Source organism: Micromesistius poutassou (genome assembly GCF_964030765.1).
Source record: "Micromesistius poutassou genome assembly, contig: SCAFFOLD_3254, whole genome shotgun sequence".
In the NCBI taxonomy this organism is placed as follows: domain Eukaryota; kingdom Metazoa; phylum Chordata; class Actinopteri; order Gadiformes; family Gadidae; genus Micromesistius; species Micromesistius poutassou.
The window spans coordinates 1-23141 of record NW_028179513.1 but is presented as its reverse complement, the minus strand read 5'-3'; the positions used below and the strand labels follow the sequence as shown (position 1 = coordinate 23141).

Sequence of the window (23141 nt, the reverse complement as noted above, 5' to 3'; positions counted from 1 at the left end):
CAATGTTAGGCTTACAGCCCATGTCAATAGTTGTGAAATTATGTTCTTGTTGTTCTTTTAATTGTTTGTTACTCATACATGCATTTTAAATGGCATCACTTTTGGTCTTGTGTCTTCATTTTTCTTAAAACAATTGTAGCTGAAAATAAACATAGCCAAATTACAACCAATAGCTTCAGTCATTGAGGGCAAAAATAGGCCCAATGATAGGCCCAGATTTTTTTATTTAGTTTTACAAATCAAGAGTAGGCCTGATTTGACTAATTGGCTTTGCATCCTTTCCTTCTGCCCTTGTAGTCCAAGACATGCTGCCCACCAGCTTTCAAAGTACAATGCTGCCACTGGTGGATTTGTACACATTTTATTCACATAATTATCCCTCCCTGCTATTTTGTACTTCACCAAAACACCCTGAAACAACTTGATTCTCACAGACGTATGCCACCATACGCCACTAACAGTGCAAGCAGGCCAATGGCAACCAAGCGCGCAGTCCTTCCTCCCTCACTTTAAAAACCACCAGCCGCCACTGGTGGTCGTGCATCTGTCTCAGCGGAGACTGCAAACGCGCTGTCAAAATATCAACTCGTCAAGTCCAATGCGCTCATGGCTCTTAAAGGGGATGGGAGATGGAACTCTCATTGGTTTATTGCACGTTACGCCCAAAACACACCTACAGGTTTCAGACCAACCATTTTAGATTTGCGTCGGGCGCAAAGCTCATTTATCTCGTCGTCATAATAGCAACATCGTCATAGAACCGCCCACAAAGCTACACACACACAGACGCATGCACGCACACACGCACGCAAGCACACACGCACACACACACACACACACACACACAGACACACACACACAAATTCATTCACACACATGCAGACACACACACGCGCACACAGACACACACAGAGACACACACAGAGACACACACAGAACACTTCCCTAAGAGAAAGTGACCATTGATCTATCGATGTATTGATCTAGTATTGATCTAGTGATGTATTGATCTAGTATTGATCTATTGATGTATTGATCTAGTGATGTATTGATCTAGTGATGTATTGATCTAGTATTGATCTATTGATGTATTGATCTAGTGATGTATTGATCTAGTGATGTATTGATCTAGTATTGATCTATTGATGTATTGATCTAGTGATGTATTGATCTAGTGATGTATTATTGATCAGGGGTCAGATCCAGTGTGTATTGGTTAGGGCGGGTTCCATTCTTCCAGGTCCTGGGTTGAATGTAGCTTGAGTGACAGTCAGAAGGGGCGGGTGTTTCACAGCTGGATGAATCTGGTCCATCCTAACCTGTTGTCTCTTTGATTGACAGCCAGCTCCTCCAGCTGTTGGACCATGCTCCGAAAGGTGAACGTGCAGCCAGGTATCAGTTCATTACTACACACACGCACGCACGCACGCACGCACGCACACACGCACACATTCACACACACACACACACACACACACACACACACACACACACACACACACACACACACACACACACACACACACACACACACACACACACACACACACACATATTTGGGGGTGATTTGGGGATTAGAGAAATTATAGATTTGTTCAACAATAAGCTCTTAAATCTGTGTAACCATGACGATCACTACACGCCACCTAGGTGACTTTAACTGGGCGGCTTAAATGAGCCATCATCCACACGCACACACACACACACACACACACACACACACACACACACACACACACACACACACACACACACACACACACACACACACAAATGACCATACAATACACACATAAACCTTACCTAACCAAGCTGCTTGCATAGGCTAATATAATATATGTATGTATATTGAATTTACAATTTCTAGTCATTGTCAGTGAAGTCTATTTTAATGCAACCATTCTGACTTAACTCCAAACCTAATAAAAATAAATGGAACTATAAGTTGTACTATATATTAGTGTAACTTATACGCGGTATTACAAAGTGGATTTTACCGCTACGAGGAAAGCCAGTCGACCAGACGTCCCACAGCCGCTCAGTACAACAAGGCTGTCTGGCGCTCCCTGGTGGCGGAATCACAATGACACAGCTCTACCGTTTATTCTCCAACAGAGACGGACGGACGGACAGGCGGTCGGACAGAGGGAGACATTTGTCAGGCCTCAACAGACCTTGAGGATGTCTGCCGCCTTCACTGCGACCGCCAGCAAGGTTTTCATCACACTGTCGCTGAGAAGTTTCTGTTTTGAAGGAATACAAAATAAACAATTATGAGCAGTAAAGTCACCATTGTGAAGTCCGCTGGTTTCTCAGCAGGTCTGGGGTTGACATTTAACACATTCTTTAGTGTGAGATGAGACGCATGTTTGCTTTGAGGAGAAAAACTAATCAAATAAAACATTCAGGGCGTCTACGATAGATAATGTGGTACAACATGTTGTGTTCTTGTAACCACAGACGTACCAGCTTGTATTGTACGATTTCAACTACATCATACTATGATCACTTGTTTAATGATGATAAAGATTTATATATCTGTCCATGTTAACAAATACACAGAAAGCTAACTTATAACAGAACCATAGCACAATAGACAAGTGCGCTGTGTTGTTGTTTGAATGTATGAATACTGACCTCTGACATGACCTTAAAAGGGCTTCCTCTCATCCTGGAGTATCTCTGCGTCGCAGGCTCTCAGCAGCCTAACCACGTGATTGGCTGAGGCCTGGTCGATGTCACGCGTCAGCGGGTTGGACTTCTCCGAAACAGGAAGTTCAGACTCGTAGTCTGGAAACTTTTTGGAATCCAATGAAAGTAAACTGCATGAATGAAATGCATTTAATTCATTAAATACCATCTTGAGAAATGATCTTGGAGGCTTAACATCACTGTATGTTACCCTCACCTACAGCGGCGTAGCCACAAATGTCCATATAGGAGGCACAGGAAAAAACAGGCGGGCAAAGCCAATCTGATTGAACCTGAGATAGGCCTCGATTAGATGCACCATACAAACATTAATCAAAGGCATGTTATATTTATGACATAAAGGTGGAATTTATTAAAGGCATTTGATCACAGCTGACAGATTACGCGGAAACATTTTAAACTTGCGCAAAACTGCATGAACCCATGCATCGGCGCGTCACATTTATTGAACGCTTCACCGCTCTCGGTCACAGCTGACAATTCACCGTCAGGCTAAACATTTTAAACCTGCGCAAAACTGCATGAACGAAGCTTTGGTGTGCATCACATCAAAGTGAAACAGATTGGCCGTATAAGACAAGCCTACTGCAAAGATGACAACTTATCACACACACAGAGAGAGAGAGAGAGAGAGAGAGAGAGAGAGAGAGAGAGAGAGAGAGAGAGAGAGAGAGAGACAGAGACAGAGACAGAGAGAGAGAGAGAGAGAGAGTCCTCCTCAACAGACAGGCCTAATGTCTGATGGCTATATGTCTTTATTTCTTATATTTGTATAGTGGGAGGGCTCTCACAGAAACGTTCAGGAGGGGAGGGGGGAGGAGCTGCCGGCTGTTTGCGATGTGACTGATTCTTGAGCTCTCAGACGAGCGCTGACTTGCGCGCCTTTTTTAGACGGTGAACGTAAACGAAGGAAAGCCCTCTGATTGGACGGGCAAGACTGACAATGAGGCGGGCCTAGGCCCGTCCAGGCCCGCCGTGGCCACGCCTCTGCTCACCTAGCACCTTGTGAAATACTAAGTATGACTAAGTAGAGTGAAATGAGACTAGAACGTAGACAAATCTACCTGCTGTACGAGCAGCTGGAAGTCAATTCTTACCATTTTCGTCGTTTCTGAAGATAAACTAATCTGCAAGCATAATATACTTCAGAGCAGCCAGTAGTAACCGTCTGGTGAGGATAAATATCACAATAATGTCAACGGAAACTGTGCAGTTCTTACCTCCCATTCACACGTAGATAAGGGTCCGCATTTCACATTTGGTTCAGCCACTTCAGTAGCAGGCGTGAGTGTGTGTGTGTGTTTATGTGTGTGTTTTTATGTGTGTGTGTGTGTGTGTGTGTGTGTGTGTGTGTGTGTGTGTGTGATGGAGGGAGTGCTGTGAGTCTACACAGCAACCTTTGATCCAGACAAGTGGAATACAGATCTCTCTCTCTTCAACTCAATTTAAAAAATTTAAAATTAGTCCTACCAGCTCACCACTCCTTGCAGTGATGAGGAGGAGGAATCATTTCAAAGAAGGACGAAGACGAAGGGAGGCCCACAGCCTCCTCCATGACGGTCATTAGTCTCCTCCAAGGGTCTCTCAACCAGAAGTGCATGAAGCCTTTTAAAAGGCTTTTCTAATGGACCTTTCTGTCTCTCCCTCTCCCTGTCAGTCTCTTCCTGTTCCTGTGTATAACAACGTCTTAGCTGGGACCAATCGCTTGGCTCCTTCAGCACAGAGTGAACCAATAGAACAGCAGGATGACCTTCAATTCAATTCATAAAAGCTTTATTGGCATGAGAAACAAACGATAACATTGCTAAAGCAGGTGAAAAATGCAAGGTCAGAATATTGACTCTTTTTCTCTTCTGATATCATGAGAAGCTCATTCAGGGACAGCCTTGGCTCTTTGAACGTTGACCGTAGAGTAAAGGACCTCCTCCGACCGATCTGATTGGACATCGGAGCCAGCCAATCGGTGGATGTGGACGCTGGCATAGTGAAGGTCATCCTGCCGTTCTATTGGTTCACTCTGTGCTGAAGGAGCCAAGCGATTGGTCCCAGCTAAGACGTTGTCATACACAGGAACAGGAAGAGACTGACAGGGAGAGAGGGAGAGACAGAAAGGTCCATTAGAAAAGCCTTTTAAAAGGCTTCATGCCGGCTGGCCTTGACCCAGAGCTGGCTACCGTCGCTGGGGTAGGACCGTGGATCCACCACTCAACCACTAAATTGAGGGTTTTTCCTTTCACCTCCAACAGCATTTCTTCATTGGGCATCATCTCTTATGTTTGCACATTGACAGGGCAACAGACAAGACCACTCGCTAAAGAAAGAAGTCACGTTTCACATGTGGTTTGGGGCGTTGCCTCGGGGTATTTCCACTGTGTGTTAGTTCCATCATGGGTTAGTTAAATGACTTCCTGTGTCTCACCCCCTCCTCGGTCTCTGGCCGTCCTCCCAGCCCAGGGGCTTTTCTGGACGCCTTCTTTCTCCTGGGGAAGAGAACAGACGGATGAAGAAGCAGCAGGAGAAATCCATGTCAAAGAATGAAGGGAGAGAGAGAATATACCTCATCCAGAGGAAGACGAGGAGGGCTATGGGGGATAGTAAGGCCGCAGCGGTTCCTACAGCAACTAGTGTGTGTGGTGATGGTGAGGAACCTGCAACATCCATAGGCCAGTATTAGACTGTGTGCTCAAGTCCTTAAACCTGACCCTTTGATACATCAAAGGTGTTGGTCTATCAGATGAACGATTACCTGTCACATAAATGGACAACAAGGTGGAATTATGACGTCCGATTCCATTATGCGCTCTGCAGTAATAGTTTCCTCCATGCTGGGATGAGATATGAGCGATGGTGTAGTTCTGTCCTGATTGTCCCACTGAGTCTTCACGGTCCTTGAACCAGGTGAAGTTAGCTGCTGGGTTGGCATCACTGCTGCAGCTCAGAGTCACTGAGCTGCCCTCCTCTATCTCACCAGAGGGACTTGAATACACAGATGTGTTTTTAGGCCCATCTGGAGGTCATTGTAAAAACATGTTGAAACATAACATGGATTAGTATTAACGATATTGGAAAGAAAAGCTTTGAGAGCTTTTGAATTGAATACATGATGAATAAATATCTTAAACATGAGAGAACTGCTCCATGAGTGTTTTCATGTTCAACCTTTTGCATTTAAAACAGAACTCTCATATTATAAAATAGCAGAGAGTGATGATTCATGTAGACGAGGTTTAGCTGAGTAGGTGAGTGCTGCTCAACTATTGTTCTTCTTAGGGTTTATTCTTTCTTTCTTTCTTTCTTTCTTTCTTTCTTATTCTCTACCAACTTTGGGACCCTACTCCTTCCACAACTTTTCACCTAGAGACTCTATTCTAATTTGAAAATGTTCAGATTAGCTTGGAATCGCTATCGCTATCATTAACATATTTTAAACTTTTTAAGATATTCTACTTTTAAAATACCTTTTTTTACAATGACGTCAATGGGATGACCTCAATTGTAAAGCCGTCCGCCCGTTCTCTGACTCTTCAACTACTTCAGACTTAGTCACCTTGAACCGTTGACCTTCGTCCCAACATTTAAAGGTCCCATGGCATGCTATTTCATGGACGCTTTAATATAGGTGTTAGTGGGCCCCTAATACAGTACTTGAAGACGTTCAAGAAATCCAGTCTTGGTGCAGAGTTACAGCCACTACGAGCCAGTCCCACAATGTCTTTAGAGGCGGGTCCAGGTGGAGGGTGGGGGTGTGGCCCTGAGCAGCTTGCGGCCACGGTACCATGCGCTAGTGTTTACAGTGGAACACTGAACACTCCGGGTGCTCCGGCAGGAGTCCTGGAGCTCTATATCTAAATAATATCATATTATATTTAGATATCTATATAATATAATATATATATTATCATGGTCAAAAGCTGTTTGCGCCTCCGGATGATATTATGAATCTCAAACGACTGCATCGGGTTCTCAGACGCCTCTGGTTCTTCCACTTCCACGTCAATATTAGGTACAGACTGAACCGCGAAATGGAGGAGAAGGGGATTGTTGCCCGGGGTTGTCTGCGTCGGGTTGGTTGAGAAGGAATTGTGAACCGCGACATGGAGGAGAAAAGGATTGTTGCCCAGACCGCCCCCGGGGCTGCCTGCCGAACGCTGGCCGCCCCCGGGGCTGCCCGCCCAGCCCCGCTGCCACGGCAGCAGTCCGTCGGAGCCCCGCTGGCCGCCCCCGGGGCTGCCCGGCTCCGACGGACAATCCTGGGCAACAATCCTTTTCTCCTCCATGTCGCGGTTCACAATTCCTTCTCAACCAACCCGACGCAGTCTAGTCTTTTCACCAAATGGGAGCTTTATGCAAGCTTGCGTTATTGTGTTGCGTGTGTAACGGATGCCAACTAGCCTGGGCTAGCTGGCGTTAGGACGTTTGTAAATCCTCACACCCCTAGCCTTAAGTACGCTTCTAGCCGCTGAGTTAGAGGCCTGTTCGACTCCCATGCCGGTATTGTCGTAGTTAGAGAGGTGGCAGGTTCGAGACCCGCGAGCGGTCGAACTGCTCTCTGCTACATATGTTATGCGCCATAACACCAACAGCAGAACGGTTCCAAATAACAAAGAACACTTGCGTTACAGTGTGTGTATTCACACACACACACACATGTGGCGCTCTCACGGTCCTAGCTCATTGTCTCATTGTTGGGCCAAATTCTCTGAGCGGGCCAAGCAGATAAAGGGGAGGTAACCTGGTCCCGGATCACGTCATACTAAGTAAGATAGCTACTTCTCGGTTTACACCTAACGCAATTTTTAGCTACTGGGGGACCATAGGGAGGCTAGGGGAACTCAACTTAATGTTAGAAAACCTCATAAAGTGAAATGTTCATGCCATGGGACCTTTAACAAATCAATGTCCTCTGATCTAAACTGATTTTCGATATCATTTAAACTTTTTCCAGAATCAATATTTTAATTTCATACCCGCTTCGTATATTTTCAATTGGTCGTCCGTTGAGGACAGAGCGGGATGACGTCTCTAGACTCAACGAGCGAGTGACGTCATCACGTCACTCACTCTACCTTTTAACACCAATACTTCACCTAGAAACACAATGTCTAGCTTAAACGGTTACGTTATTTCTTGTTACACTGGCGCTAAAATGATTAATCGATTGTAAATATGATTATTATATATGGGGTGTGTGTGGGGACCCCGTTTATATGGCTAGAGGCTAGGTGATTGGTACATATCTGCTGTACTAGAAGCTACATGCTAACAATAATGCTAGAAAATTATCATTTTACCTTCATGCTATTCACACAAAAGAGGTGTCACATGAAAGCTGAGACTCCAAGGAGCTCAACGGTATGAGCCTCATCTTGTTCTGAGCTTATTTTGATCAATAGATTTGATGGAATAAGGTCAATAGGTTCTGTTCAAATCCCTTCACTTGATTTTAGCCATTTAACATTTCTTTAAATCTTCAACTATGTGGCTTTACTAAAATATATTTTCAACCTCACTTTGCACTACAGCACTCACCGCATTTTCTGTAGGAAATGCATTTTCTGGTTTCCTCTGTATTAGTGTGTTTTACTCACACTTCACATCGATGGAGATGGATTCTGATGTTGTCCCTCTCTCATTCTTAGCTTCACAGAGATATTGTCCAGTGTTTGAAGACTGGATGTGATCAAAGACGACCTGTTGACCCAGGCCCGTCTCTCTGGAGGAATCATCTGTAGTAACCTTGAACCAGGAGAAGTCAGCTGCTGGGTTGGCATCACTGCTGCAGCTCAGAGTCACTGAGCTGCCCTCCTCTATCTCACCAGAGGGACTCACGCTCACTGAGGGGGTCTTTGGAGCATCTGGTGGCAGGTGTGTTGATAACAAGTGTTAGTTAAATGTATCACAAAAGTATTATCAAACATGTCAGGCTAGTATCATTGCCCTTTTCTTTAAAGAGTCACCAAAGACAAACATCAGACTGCAGTCACCACCTCTGGCTCAACAGTGTTATTGCAGTCACAGGTAAACTGGGCCAATCAGAAACAGATGAAGTGGGATGTAATATACACATGGTACATTGAACGGTGAGGGTCTTTTGGGGAGAGCGGAGGGGTCGGTCACTTCTGACGGAGCAGGAGTAGTTCCCAGCATGCCTCGGGGTGACGTGCTCCAGAACCAGCTGGTTATTTGGTTCCTCCAACAGGGAAACGTTGTTCTGGTACCAGATGTAGGAGGGTGGACCAGTCAGAGGACAACTGGTGATACAGCTCAGTGTCACTCTCTGGCCCTCTGTCACCGTGGCAACAGGGGTCACGTCCACGCTCAGGCCTGAATAAGTAATATATAGTATATAATTAAACCGCTGTAGAGTCCTGACTGTTTAATATTATTAGTATTATTGGCCGACTATATATAAAGTATTACCTGTGACGGTCAGAGTTGTACCATGTAAATCACCTTTCCATTCATGGTGATATGTTGTGAACTTGAAGCGGTACTCTGCTGAATCTGTGACTTTGAGGTCAGTGATTCTCAGAGTGGAGCTTCGTCTCCTTTCGTCAGAGTACTGAGCACGGCCTTTATATTCAGAGTCTGTCTTGAGGTCCCTGGGCTGTTGATTATCTCTCCATATATACCAGTTTTTATCTGATGTATAGATTGTTCTAACCGGGCCGTATGTGCAGGAGATGTCCACTGATGTTCCTTGTAGAACACACATGGTTCTGGTGGTGTAGGACACTTTGTAACAACTGTAGACAGAGACACCTGAGAAAGGAATAGCACCGTTAGAGTTCTTGAAGCACTAATCTGGTGAATTTGTAGTCTTAGTGTTTACTAAGAGAATAACTATCTGGTTTGGTTCAATGAGAAAATACCAGAGTAGAAACTACAATAGTAGAAACTAAAAAGATATACTATAATAGAAGCTGTAGTTTATGGAAGTAAATCTGTCTCATCGGATTTTGAAAATAAAAAGCCATTGATTTTTTAGCTCTGAATTTTTCTGATTTTTTTTCTTCTGAATTTAACTAAATATTCAAAGTAAAAAAATGCAATAGTCTAAATTCAGATTCATAATGCTATGTATTCATTTCAACTTAGATATTTTCAACGTCCCTGTTAAACTGTTGCAAAATGTCTGCTACTGCTCTTGAATGTGCCCTCATACTGGCACCAGTGCACCAGGTGAAGCAAATCTTAATAAATGACTGATGGCCTGCCTTTGTGCCAGTTCTCCCCAGTCAAACAAAGAACTCAGTTGTGTCGTCTCTTAATATGTGTACCCGGTATTCCAGCTCTTTATGATGGCTGCGCCAACAGGTTATGGGCCCAGGAAAGAGATTGGAAGCCGATGGAATCGTTTATGTTTTGATGGAGACGAGAAAAACTACGAGTTATGGGAAACTAAGTTCCTAGGCCAACTATGTTTGCTCGGACTAAAGAAAACCATCCTCCATGAGCCAGATGAGGGTGAGGATGGTGCAGAAGGAGATGCCGAGAAAAACGAAAAAGCGTATGCTGAGTTAATCCAGCTGTTGGACGACAAGAGTTTGTCTCTTGTGATGAGGGATGCGGCTGATGATGGTAGGAGAGCGCTCCAGATACTGAGGGACCACTACGCTGGCAAGGGAAAGCCCCGTGTGATAAATCTGTATACTGAACTTACATCCCTCCAAAAGGCTGTCAATGAGAGCGTTACAGATTATATCATACGGGCAGAGACTGCAATTACCGCACTGAGGAATGCGGGAGAGACTTTAAGTGATGATCTGCTGATCGCAATGATATTAAAGGGCTTGCCAGATGTGTTTAAGCCATTTTCCATTCATGTGACCCAGAGTGATGAGAAATTGACCTTCGCTGAGTTCAAGACAAAGTTGCGGAGCTATGAAAGCACCGAAAAGTTCAGGACCGCGTCCACAGAGGAGGACAGTGTCATGAGAGTAAGAGGAAGATCTGGCGGGGACCTGAGACTGACCTGCTACAGCTGTGGCCAGAAGGGCCATAAAGCAATAGAGTGTCCTGCTGCGGGCCAGCGCAGTGGACAGAGACAATGGTGCAGTTTTTGCAAGAGCTCCACGCACAAAGATGTGAACTGCAGACGGAGGAGGAGAGACAAGGTCAAGCAGGCGGTGGATGAGGAGGGCCACACGTTTGCATTCAAGGTGGGCCAGGTGGATGGAGACCCTGTCAGCAGACCACAGAAGAGAGGGCTTATGGTCGACACGGGGGCCACATCCCACATCGTGACAGACATCACAAAGTTCAAGGACTTTGATGAGAACTTCAAGTCGCAAAAGCACATCCTGGAGTTGGCGGATGGTGTGAGGACCAGCGGTGTCGCACTGAAGAGGGGTGCGGCCAAGGTTCGTCTGATTGACAGGAGAGGATGCGCAGTGGACACGATGTTGATGGGGGCATTATATGTCCCATCATATCCCCAGGACATTTTTTCTGTCAAGGCAGCAACCGCCCAAGGAGCGACTGTCATCTTCAAGGAGGGACAGAACGAGCTCATCCATAAAGACGGTATGGCATTTGGGATTCAAGTGTATGATAGGCTGTATTATTTAAACACTGCTGAGCCTATAGATGAAAGTAATGGAGAAGATGGATGTCATGGATGCTATGATTTGCAAACATGGCACGAAATTTTGGGACACTGTAATTATGATGATGTGTTGAAGTTGGAAAGTGTCACAGAAGGGATGAAAATTAAAGGTAAATCTGATAAGTCGAACCTGAAATGTGAGGTCTGTGTGCAAGGGAAATTTGCTCAGAGCAGGAACAGAGAACCAGATGAAAGAGCAACTGTACCACTTGCACTTGTACATACAGATTTGGCTGGCCCTATAGCACCAGCAGCAAAAGATGGGTTCAGGTACTCTTTGGCATTCACTGATGACTATTCAGGTGCAATTTTTGTATATTTTTTGAAAGCCAAGAGTGACACAGTCAGAGCTACAGAAAAGTTTATTGCTGATGTTGCACCTTATGGGAGAATCAAATGTATTAGATCTGATAATGGCACTGAGTTTACGTCAAAGGAGTTTCAGTCACTAATCAGTAAAAATGCCATTAGACATGAGACCTCAGCCCCTTATTCTCCCCATCAAAATGGGACAGCTGAGAGAAACTGGAGAACATTGTTTGAAATGGCAAGATGTATGTTGATTGAGAGTAATCTGCCAAAAGAACTCTGGACATATGCAGTTCAGACTGCTGCAGCTGTCCGCAATAGATGTTACAACAAGCGAACAGGACAGACTCCATACTACATGCTGACAGGGAAAGTGCCTGATCTGTCAAGAATGAAATGTTTTGGGTCAGTATGTTATGCATACAAATATAACAAAAAGAAGCTTGACTCACAATCTGAAAGGGGGATCTTTGTTGGTTACGACAAGAATAGTCCTGCATATCTAATCTTCTACCCAGAAACAGGGAGAGTACTCAAAAACAGGTTGGTAAAGTTTATCAGCAAATGTGTGAATGAGTGTCAGACTCAGACAGACCAGGATAGGAGTGAATACATCCTGTATAGGGAGAGGGGTGAAACCACTCACACAGGAAATTAAAGCTGAGATTTGTGACACAGACACCACTACAGGTGAGGGTGAGAGTGTTAAAAATGCCCGATATCCAAAGAGGGAGAGGAGACCACCTAAGTACTATAATGATTATGAATGCAAGATAAAATGTGATGTTGATGATGATGATGATGATGGTGATGACGATGGTCAAGGGTTAACTGTTGACTATTGTTACCGGGTTATGTCAGATGCACCTCGAACTCTGAAGGAAGCCATGAGCTCACCAAAATCACATTTGTGGGTTAAAGCTATGAAAGATGAAATGGACTCTCTGAAAGAAAATGAGACATTTACCCTAACCACTTTGCCAGAAGGTAAACATGCAGTGGGGGGAAGATGGGTTTATACTGTAAAAGAAAATCCGGATGAGACAAAAACATACAAAGCCAGGTATGTAGCAAAGGGTTATAGTCAAGTTGCAGGGATTGATTATAATGAAACCTTTTCTCCAACTGCTAGCATGACATCTGTGCGCAGTCTGATGCAGCTTGCAGTGCAGCATGGCTTAGAACTGCACCAGATGGATGTTAAAACTGCATACCTGCATGCTCCTATTGATTGTGAAGTGTACATGGAGCAGCCGGAGGGTTTTGAAGTTAAGGCAAAGGCAAGTGAGAAACTGGTCTGTAAACTTAATAGATCATTGTATGGTCTGAAGCAGTCGGGACGAAATTGGAACAAAATGCTTCATGATTTTCTATGTGAAAATGGTTACAGTCAAAACCCAGCTGACCATTGTGTTTATAGTAGACAGACTGCGAATGAGAGGGTAATATTGTTAATCTGGGTTGATGACCTTATCATTGCTGCTAATGACAATCAAACTGTGAAAAATGTAAAAGAAATGTTGGGAGCAAAATTTAAAATGAAAGACCTTGGTGAACTCAAACATTTCTTGGGTATTGATTTTGTGCAAAGAGGAGGTGAAATAAAAATGAGTCAAAAAAGGTACATTACAAAGATTTTGGAGAGGTTTGAAATGATCGACTGTAAACCTAGATTTACTCCATGTGAAAACAAACTGAAGTTTGACAATGAGGGTCAACCTGTTGACCAAAAGAAGTATCGTGAGGTTGTTGGCAGTTTGCTTTATGTCATGATATGTACAAGACCAGATCTAAGTTGGATTGTAGGCAAACTGTCACAATACCTGTCTGAACCAAAAGAACAACACTGGGTAACAGCAAAACACGTGTTGAGATATTTGAAGGGAACTGTAAATCAGGAATTGTGTTTCAAAAGAAGTGATGTAAATCTTAAACTTGTGGCATATAGTGATGCAGATTGGGCAGAAGACCAGAACGACAGGAAAAGTACAACTGGGTACTGTTTTAGTTTGTCTGAGACAGGGCCTGTTATTTCCTGGAAGTCAAGGAAACAGCCCACAGTTGCTTTATCCACATGTGAGGCAGAGTACATGGCCCTGGCAGCGACAACTCAGGAAAGCATGTATCTAGTACAGTTGTTAAATGGGATGGACAGTGATTGTGAATATGCACCAGTGACAGTTTTTGAGGACAATCAGGGTGCATCTCTGCGTCAGAGATGTTTACATCTCTGACGCAGTACACTGCGTCAGAGATGTAAACATGTGGACATCAAATTCCACTTTGTTCGATCTGCTCTCAGTGATGGGAAAATCTGCATTGAATATTGCCCAACCGCTGACATGGTGGCAGATGTGTTAACTAAACCTGTAACAAGAGTCAGGATGGATAAGTTTGTGTGTTTTATGTTTGGGATAAAGTGAAATGTATGTCATGGTAGATCTTGCTGTCAGTATCAGAACAAGTGGGGGTGTTAAACTGTTGCAAAATGTCTGCTACTGCTCTTGAATGTGCCCTCATACTGGCACCAGTGCACCAGGTGAAGCAAATCTTAATAAATGACTGATGGCCTGCCTTTGTGCCAGTTCTCCCCAGTCAAACAAAGAACTCAGTTGTGTCGTCTCTTAATATGTGTACCCGGTATTCCAGCTCTTTATGATGGCTGCGCCAACAGTCCCCAAATTCTACATGTCAAATTCAGCTGCAAAATTCAAGGTACGAAATTCAGCGTTAACGTCGGGGGACCCAGGAAAGAGCAATCGATCCCAGATGCTAGATCGCGGTCAAGCAAGGAGAGCGAGCAGGAATAATAAGAGCGTCACTCGTTGGATACCTGACTCTGATGCGGGGGGAAGGCATGTGCAGAGCAGGTTTTAGCCTTGTCAACGAAACGGCTGTGATGATGGGTCTCTCTTTCTTGATACAAACGTTAATTCTAAACAGCATTTTACACAGTAGCCTATAATAGGAAATGCTCAAAGGTAAATCAACCTGACTGTAGCTTTTTATGGGGAAAGAGGCAACGATGGTGGACCGTATCACCCTATCCATTGAATGGGATTGTAAAATGCAATCAAATCAAATGTATTTATTAAGCACGATTAGGTGGGGGGGGGTATTTATGTTTTTGTTATAATGCACACCGGTTTTTTTAACCCTTTTACTGCAGTTTGTGAAATAAACAATGAACTAATGACTGTATGTGAAGTGTGCATGTGCGTGTTGTGGCAGCCCGGTTCACGAATATTACTCACACACACGGAATGCACCACACTCAGATTCCAGGCTGAGCCGAAGTCGGCGTTTATTCGGCTCAATGGGTACAAGTCAATGCAAATATTAGATCAACTGTGGCCTCCATGAGACTCTCCGTTATCAATTGACTCTTTGCTGGTCCTTCTTGTTCCCCCCGGTGTGCGTCCATGCTCGTCTTTTATGCCGACTCTCCCCCCCTCCGGCCAGGTGCGTTGCATCCCGGTGATTGCGCCGGGTGCCGACGCACGCTCTGCTGCCGACTGGTGGGTGAAGGCGGTATACCCCGTCGACCACTACCCCCCGGTTCCCCCGGGTGGGGAGCGGGTTGTCACAGTGCGTGTGCGTGTGCGTGTGCGTGTGTGTGTGATTGCAGTGACTTGGCTGGATTTGCATGCAGCTTAGGCCTAAGGGTAATTGTAGTGGGTTAAGACCCCAATTTATTAGGGCACCAATTTGGGGAGATCTGAGGTCCCTTTGCCTACTGGTGTGAGTCTGGGGCGATCTGAAGCCCGCTGCCCGCTGTGGCACGAGAGAGCAGAGCCGACAGTATCGTGCATTGAGTGGCAACTGAAGCGGCTGCAGCCTGTAGCTCCAGTGGACGCACGGCGTGCCTCGGGAAGAAGCGCCTGACAGCAACCTGATTTAAATTCTCATATCTCATATCATCCTCTTATCTGTATCATGCCACTCAGTGTGCTATACTGTCAGCTCGTTATGCCACCACAGAGGCATATCAACCGTTTTGCTTCAGCCAACGGTGTCCAAAACGAATGCACCCATCCCGAGTGGTCGATGATGATACAAACGTTACGTTTTAAGCTTGTGCATGTTTCCGCACGTGAACCACTTCAGGCCTGATGCCTGTCTACACTTCAAACTCGTGCATGTTGCAAAAAATGTACAACAGCGCCCCCTGGGGTCACACTTTCCGGTGGGTCGCAGAATACGGTGTAACACCCGCTCGCTCTCCTTGCTTGACCGCGATCTAGCATCTGGGATCGATTGCTCTCGATTGCTCCCGGCATGTTGAATTTGGGGACGTTGAAAATATTTAAGTTAATATGAATACATAGCATTTTGAATCTGAATTTAGACTACTTGAATTTTTTAACTTTGAATATTTCGTTCAATTCAGAAGAAAAAAAATCAGATACGTTATTTCAATGCATAAATATTCAGAGCTAAAAATTCAATGGCTTTAATTCAGTGGAAAAAAAATCCAGGTACGTTATTTCAATGCATAAATATTCAGTGCTTAAAATTCAATGGCTTTTTATTTTCAAAATCCGATGACAGATTTACTTCCATAGTAGTTCCTACTTATTCCTTTGGGATCACTTGACAACATTAACATTAATTAAAGCAGTCATTAACTTTAACTGACATTGAATAACCAGTTCACTAATGGTCTAGTAATAATTGACTAATGGTGTTCATGTTATAACTAAGGTATTGATTTATACATTAGCTCATATGGCTAGACTTAACCCTAGCTCTAACCTTACCCATGAACCCTAACTCCTGTGCTAATATATATTAATGCTTATTACTGCATTTACTGAATCAACAGTAAATTAATGTACCCATATTGTCAAGTGTTACTATTCTTTCTAATATGTATTCTTAATAAGTGTCCTCTTATATATTATGATAGAGAAACTATTCCCTCCACCACAATGTGACAGAAAATATGTTTCTCTTATAACTTTCCAGAGTGTGAAGTATCTTTCTACTGGTAAGGCTGCACACACGCGTTGTCCATTAATAACACATGTAGTTATTACAAAAAGCTCCATAACATCTGCCCTCATGTCAGTGTGGAGTCGACTTACACACTAAAGGGGAATGGAGGCGTTCGTATCCTTCAACAGCGCAGGAATAGCTGTCATAGGAGGTAGGGTATATATAGAAACTTCCACTGGTACGCCGTCCGTTCTTGTACCAGATGTAGTTAGGGTTACCAGCTAGTTCACACATGTAACCACTGGAACATTCCAGATATGGTTTGATATATGAGACCTGCAGATCTGGGTCCAAGAGAAAAACTGTTATTCATAATGGTTCCGATTACAGACACGCACGCACGCACGCACGCACACGCACACACACACACACACACACACACACACACGCAATGTTGGGTAGTCTTATAAGTCATCAGAGTATACCTGTCACTGATAACTTCACTCCCGTTGGACCAGTAAATCCTGTCTGGTTTGTTATGAACCTAAACTTGTACCAAGCAGAGTCAGTGTTTCTCAGGTCTTTGATTATCAGGGTACACTTTCCTTTACAGCTGGACAAGCTGCAGATGATCTCTTCACAGCTGTGTTCAACACGACCTGCATAGGCTGTATCACCTAGCAGTCCATTAGGTTGGTTTGCCTCTTCAGTAAACCACAGTCTTTCTACCGGGGCAGAGCGGTACTGTAGTTTGTTAGGGTATTCATACACACACTCTGGGTGCTGGCGGCGTGCGTGTGCGCGGTGATGTCAGCGTTCAGGAGGTCCACCTCCAGCCGGTCGCTCCGGTAGACGGCCCCCAGCAGAGCCCCCCTGCAGCGGGGCTGGGGGTGCCCTGACAGACCCTGAGGGTGGAGGGGGTGGAGGTCAGAGACACACAGACACCACAACAGTCCAGTGGTCTGGGGGGTGTGTGACTGCCTGCTCTAAAGGTTGTGGGTTGGATGCCAGGTGTCCCCTGTCTAACCCGTAGGCGTCCTGGAGCCAGACGGCCCCTGAGGCTCCGTCAGACCGTCCTCCTACGCGCGTCACTGCTAACAAAATGGACCCTTGTTTTGAAAAGAGGAGTGTGAGGAGATCTGTGTTCACCCAAACGTATACAACACATATTGAAGGAACACAAAGACACACAAAGGGAGTCTTCTTCTTCTTCTCCTTGATTATTGAGGCAGTTGTCAGGGACGCGGGAAGTCAGTTTGAGTTGGGGTTGCTGAGAGAAAGTATATATAATGACGTCATAATAAATGATGCGCAACATTCATGGTTTACGTAGTAATACGGCCAGCAACATTTGACACCAGTTTTAGAACGTTTTACACTACAGACATGTTGACCACCAACATGCCAAAGCAGCTATAGAACCTTATTCAGCAACGGACAGATCACACACACACGGAATGGAGGTTTATTTCTGATCAAGAGGCAGGCCAGGAATCCGGTCAAGGGGACAGCAACAGGCAATGGTAGGGCAGTCATAGGGATGGGACTTCAGGTGCGATGAGGGCCAAATACAAGGATGGCTAATGACTGGTAATGGTTTACCTCACAAGTGAGGTAAGGGGGAAGAGAGAGATACGTATATAGAGTGGGTTAGTATTAAGTGTATCAATGGTACTATATAGTGTTACACTATAGAGAGAAAAGTCAAGAAATGTTATATATTGATAATATGATTTATCAAGTCTCAGTTCATAGCCGGGTGAACACATAGTTCAACAGTAATCCCAAAAAATACCCCATTCCAGTTGTCAGGTAAGTGTGGCAGGACCTTTTCCTGTTTATCACACATTTCACGAAGGTGGGCTACACAAAATTGGGTTGGAAAGCTAGACTAGCTATACTGTATAGCCACTGTCCATCTGATTGTCTAGTTAGCTAATATCATCATACGTGCTTTTACTGGCTTGATATTCGCTGCTATGGTTAAGGTTAGGGTTAGGGTTAGGGATAAGGATGAGGATTAGGGTAAGGTTGGGGGTGAGGGTGAGGGTAAGGGAGGCGGGCGGTGAGGGTATAGGGGAGGGGAGAGGTTAGGGTTAGAGGAGGGGGAGGTATGAGTAAAGGAGGGGGGAGGGGGAGGTAAGGGTGTATGGGGGGGGAGGACAGAGGTCAGGGTATAGAGGGGGAGGTTAGGGTATAGGGGAGGGAGGTTGGGAGAGGATATGGGAGGGCGGAGGTTAGGGTATAGGGGAGGGGAGAGGTAACCTTACCTCATTAGGGTAACATGCATGTGTATAATAAAAATTACCATACAACATGCCACACAACCAGGTCATTTTAAATGATTTTATATCATAAAACATCAGTATACATTTCAACATCTGTGCGCACAGTGAAACAATTCTGGGATGTGATTAAAAAAAAACAATGGTTCATCATGAGACCATCTGACCCTAACTCTGTCCCTAACACTGAACCATGAGGAACCCGCCAAGGAACCCTTGAGAAACAAGGAACCCTTGACAACCCGTGACTTAAGTCACGTCCTGCGAGGTAGAAGTTGCATCTGAAGTCTCCACCGTCCAGCTCCGACGAGGCGCCGTCGGTGGGTCACTGAAATGTTGCAAGAGGAGAAACACAAATCGTTAGCCTCGTAGCATAATCTATGTTGCTAGCCATAGGCCAACAATGTCAATGAGGCTACCAATGTCGATTACACTATGAGGCTACCCATGTCGATTACACTATGAGGCTACCCATGTCGATTACACTATGAGGCTACCATGTTGATTACACTATGAGGCTACCCATGTCAATTATGCTACAATATCAATTATACTATGAGGCTAATGATATAGATAACTCTATGAGGCTAGCGATGTTGATTATGCTATGAGGCTAACAATACCATTATGCTATGAAGCTAACGATATCCATTATGCTATGAAGCTAACTATATCCATTATGCTAGGAGGCTAACGATGTCCAGCTAGGCGGCTAACCAGATTCCGGGTCTCCCTCCAGATAGGTGGCTCCTCCTCCATCATTTTGTCCATGATTTTTTTAGTTTATATAATGTGTTGAAGAAAATACTTTTGTTTTGAGAATTCTACACTAGAAACACAGTGGTAGTAGTTTATTATTCTTTGGACACTTTGTTGAAATAATTCTGAATCAAATCAAATTTTAAACTTCAACATGAAACATGCACACACTTGGGAATTTGTAATTCAGGAATATAGTAAAACATTCTGTGAATTTAACAGCATAGCTTTGGTGGTGAAACGATGTAAAAAAAAAAGAAACTGTTGGTATTAACCTTCCAAAGACTTGAGCAGTCCCATCATAGTCCTCGTCTCGCTCCTGGTGGGTCGTCAGCTTCATCTGTTCACAATACAAACACACATTAAAAGGGTGATGTCACCAGGTGTGAGTGTGACCAGCTGTTACGTTTTAGTGTCCACCTTGATGTACGCTGGATAAACTATAGTAGTAGCAGCTGATGTGACCGTAATTACTTCAAATCACAGCTTTGGCTAAAATTCACAGAATGAAAAATCTGAAGGAAAAACGAATGAAGACCCTCTACGATCGTTTGAAATAATTAAAAAGAACCTCCAGGTGTCAAGTGTTTGGTTATGGTTACCCTCCGGTCCAGCCTGGTGCCCCATTCCTGGTCCAGGGGGATCTGGATACCCTCTGGTCCAGCCTGGTGCCCCATTCCTGGTCCAGGGGGATCTGGATACCCTCTGGTCCAGCCTGGTGCCCCATTCCTGGTCCAGGGTGATCTGGATACCCTCTGGTCCAGCCTGGTACCCCATGCCTGGTCTAGGGGATCTAGTTACCCTACATTATAATTAAGTGCGAGAAAAGCACTAGACACATAATAATAATAATAATAATAATAATAATCATCCACCCTGGTGACCCATACCTGGTCCAGTGTGATCTGGTCACCTGCTGGTCCTCAGCCTCTGGTCCACCCTGGTCCAGGAGATCCTGTGAAGTCAGACAGCATCTTTATAGACCTGTGCACAACGCGGTCTCGAATCTAACCACCAACCCCCCGCAGAATCCCCTTACCTTGAGCTGGAACGACGATGGAGATCTTGGGGTGCTTTGGTCGTCTTGTTGCAAAATACAGCCAACAGACTTACCTTGAGCAGATCTAGTAGTTTGTTGCTGTTGGTTCATGTACAAATAATTGACTATACATTTCATATCCCCCATTTAGCAAATAATTCCCACCCATAAACAAGGCTGACAACAGTACAAAATAACAAACTTCTCATGCCTTTTGTCTACTTCCTTACTACTCTCTAAAACATCGCATGCACATCGCATGAGTGTTGCCTTACTGATCAGGGTGTGATCTGAGTGACCAGAGATGCATGCTGGGATACTGTGCCATCTGACGCCTACAGTTCTGTAGAGGTTCCCCCTCAGGAGAAACCAAGTTTTCAAAAGGCTGTCGTGACATCAGTTACATGACCTGGAACGTCCGTCAAGACCGTGACAGGGACTCCCCAAGGAGAAACGCCAAAGGGTAGGCTGTGAGGCTCCCCCTCTCGGCGACTAGAATACAACCCAGCTCTTACAGGAGAGAATCATGGCGCACATTTCAACGTTCCTCTTCATAGACCTTGAAGCCCCAGTGAGGCTTTCTTCACCTCTTCTGAAGAAGAGCACAACTGCAGCTCGACAGGGACGCTAGTTGGGATGTTTCCAAGATGGTTTCCAATTCAGCCCGAGAAATACTTGGATCTCAGGGCAGGAGTACAGGAGATCCAGAGGGCTTGCCAGCAGTCCATCATGTTTAGGTTAGGTAGGGAAGCCACGTTGCAGAATGTTTCATCTTCCATCTTCAGTTAGTTGGTTTCTCATCCGATTCTGTCCATTCGGAATGCCATTAGTCCATCATCCATTGTACCAAGTAGCCATTGTCGCTTCCCATTGTTTGCATGATTCAGTCACACTACAATCCAAGCTGCATGACACTCAAGTCATCCTGTCCAGTGTGTAGAAGGTCGAATTGAGATCCAGATGCTAGATCGCTCCAGGCTCTTGCTGTATTGAACACCCACTTTGTTATCCTCTTTGATTTAGGCCACAGACTTGAGTCATCAGAAACATCCGACCAAATGACACTCAAGGGTGTTTCAGGAAGAGTAGCATCCTCCTATAGCTGAAGATTAAAATGTTCAGGTAATACAAGCCAAGTAGAAGTAGAAAAATTTCCCCCCTCACACATGTGGTGCCCAGTACCAGGTTAAAGATTGCCCCTATCACACTTAGTGCCCCATGCCAGGGCAACGATTGCCCCTCTCACACTTAGTGCCAAATGCAAGGTTAAAGATCACCCCTCTCACACTTAATGCCCTGTGCAAAGTCAACAATTGCCCCGCTCACACTTAGTGCCCCATGCCAGGTTAAATATTGCCCCTCACATGAAGTAGTGCCCCATGCCATGCAAAGATTGCCCCTCACACTTAGTACCCCATGACATGCAAAGATTGACCAGTACCAGGTAAAAGATCACACCTCTTTATTTTCAATTATTAGATTGTGTATTTACACAAACAATGACAATACTCAAAGGAATACAAAGCCAAACGAGAGGAGAGACCAGTGGAGGGTTTGTAGGTCTTTGAGAGAGGAGACCAGCGGTGGCTTTGTAGGTCTTTGAGAGACGAGACCAGTGGAGGGTTTGACGGAGAGACCAGCGCTGGGTTTGACGGAGAGACCAGTGGAGGTTTTGTAGGTCTTTGAGAGACCAGTGGTGGGTTTTTAGGTCCTTGAGAGAGGAGAGACCAGCGGAGGTTTTGACAGAGAGACCAGCGCTGGGTTTGTAGGTCTTTGAGACGAGACCAGTGGCGGGATTGACGGAGAGACCAGTGCTGGGTTTGTAGGTCTTTGAGAGACGAGATACCAGTGCTGGGTTTGTAGGTCTTTGCGCCCTGCCCTTCACAAAGAAAAGAGAACTCTTCCCGGGGCTCCCGCCAGCTTCTCCGGGGTCGTTTGCGTTACTGCACTGGACGCCTCGCGGCGCCTATCTCCGCCTCTCCAGATTTGGGAATATGAACCCGACTCCCTTTCGATCGACCGGGGGCGACGGAGGCCATCGCCCCGCAGAGACGAGAGACCAGTGGAGGGTTTGTAGGTCTTTGAGAGAAGAGAAACCAGTGGTGGGTTTGTAGGTCTTTAAGAAGAGACCAGTGGTGGGTTTGTAGGTACTTGAGAGCGGAGAGACCAGTGGTGGGTTTGACAGAGAGACCAGCGCTGGGTTTGTAGGTCTTTGAGAGAGGAGAGACCAGTGGAGGGTTTGATGGAGAGACCAGTGGTGGGGGGGCTAGGGCTTCAAAGCGTACGGAGGGAAACGTTGGAACGTGCTCCGTGGTTCTCAGGTGCAGGAACCAGGTTGGGTTCTAGTTGCTGAGAGGGACAGCCCTCACATCTCGCCCCCTGGTGTGTCTCCTTGAGGAGTCCCTGTCTCCATCCTGAAGGACGTTCCAGTTCATGTAACTGACGTGACGACGGCCTCTTAAACACTCGGGTTCCCCTGAGGGGGAACGTC

The 23141-nt window shown here is 45.2% G+C and overlaps 2 protein-coding genes and 1 long non-coding RNA gene across 5 annotated transcripts; all 3 read right to left on the bottom strand.

The window, feature by feature from the left end:
- Positions 1-1742: 1742 nt before the first annotated feature.
- Positions 1743-3313, bottom strand: LOC311372766. Its single transcript, XR_014642059.1, has 3 exons — positions 2909-3313; positions 2650-2822; positions 1743-2243 (listed from the first exon to the last, which is right to left on the bottom strand). It is a non-coding gene; the product is annotated as an uncharacterized lncRNA (long non-coding RNA).
- A 1161-nt stretch (positions 3314-4474) lies between these two features.
- On the bottom strand, positions 4475-16902 carry LOC311372767 (B-cell receptor CD22-like). Its single transcript, XM_084489711.1, has 8 exons — positions 16717-16902; positions 9133-9474; positions 8785-9036; positions 8301-8567; positions 5459-5719; positions 5270-5360; positions 5132-5192; positions 4475-4795 (listed from the first exon to the last, which is right to left on the bottom strand). The coding sequence occupies exons 1-8, from the start codon at positions 16859-16861 to the stop codon at positions 4583-4585; spliced, it is 1632 nt and encodes a 543-aa protein (XP_084345837.1). The 5' UTR covers positions 16862-16902; the 3' UTR covers positions 4475-4582.
- Positions 16903-18899: 1997 nt separating this feature from the next.
- On the bottom strand, positions 18900-21821 carry LOC311372769 (uncharacterized protein). 3 transcript variants are annotated; one of them, XM_084489712.1, is made up of 5 exons: positions 20651-21821; positions 20502-20566; positions 20214-20413; positions 19887-19951; positions 18900-19180 (listed from the first exon to the last, which is right to left on the bottom strand). In XM_084489712.1, exons 1-4 carry the CDS (start codon positions 20795-20797, stop codon positions 19911-19913), a joined length of 453 nt encoding a protein of 150 aa, XP_084345838.1. In that variant the 5' UTR covers positions 20798-21821; the 3' UTR covers positions 18900-19180; positions 19887-19910. The 3 variants fall into 3 exon arrangements, 2 of the variants coding, with proteins under 2 accessions (XP_084345838.1, XP_084345839.1); XM_084489713.1 differs by having other exon boundaries at positions 20214-20395; XR_014642061.1 differs by lacking the exon at positions 20651-21821 and having other exon boundaries at positions 20214-20395; positions 20502-20622.
- Positions 21822-23141: the final 1320 nt, after the last annotated feature.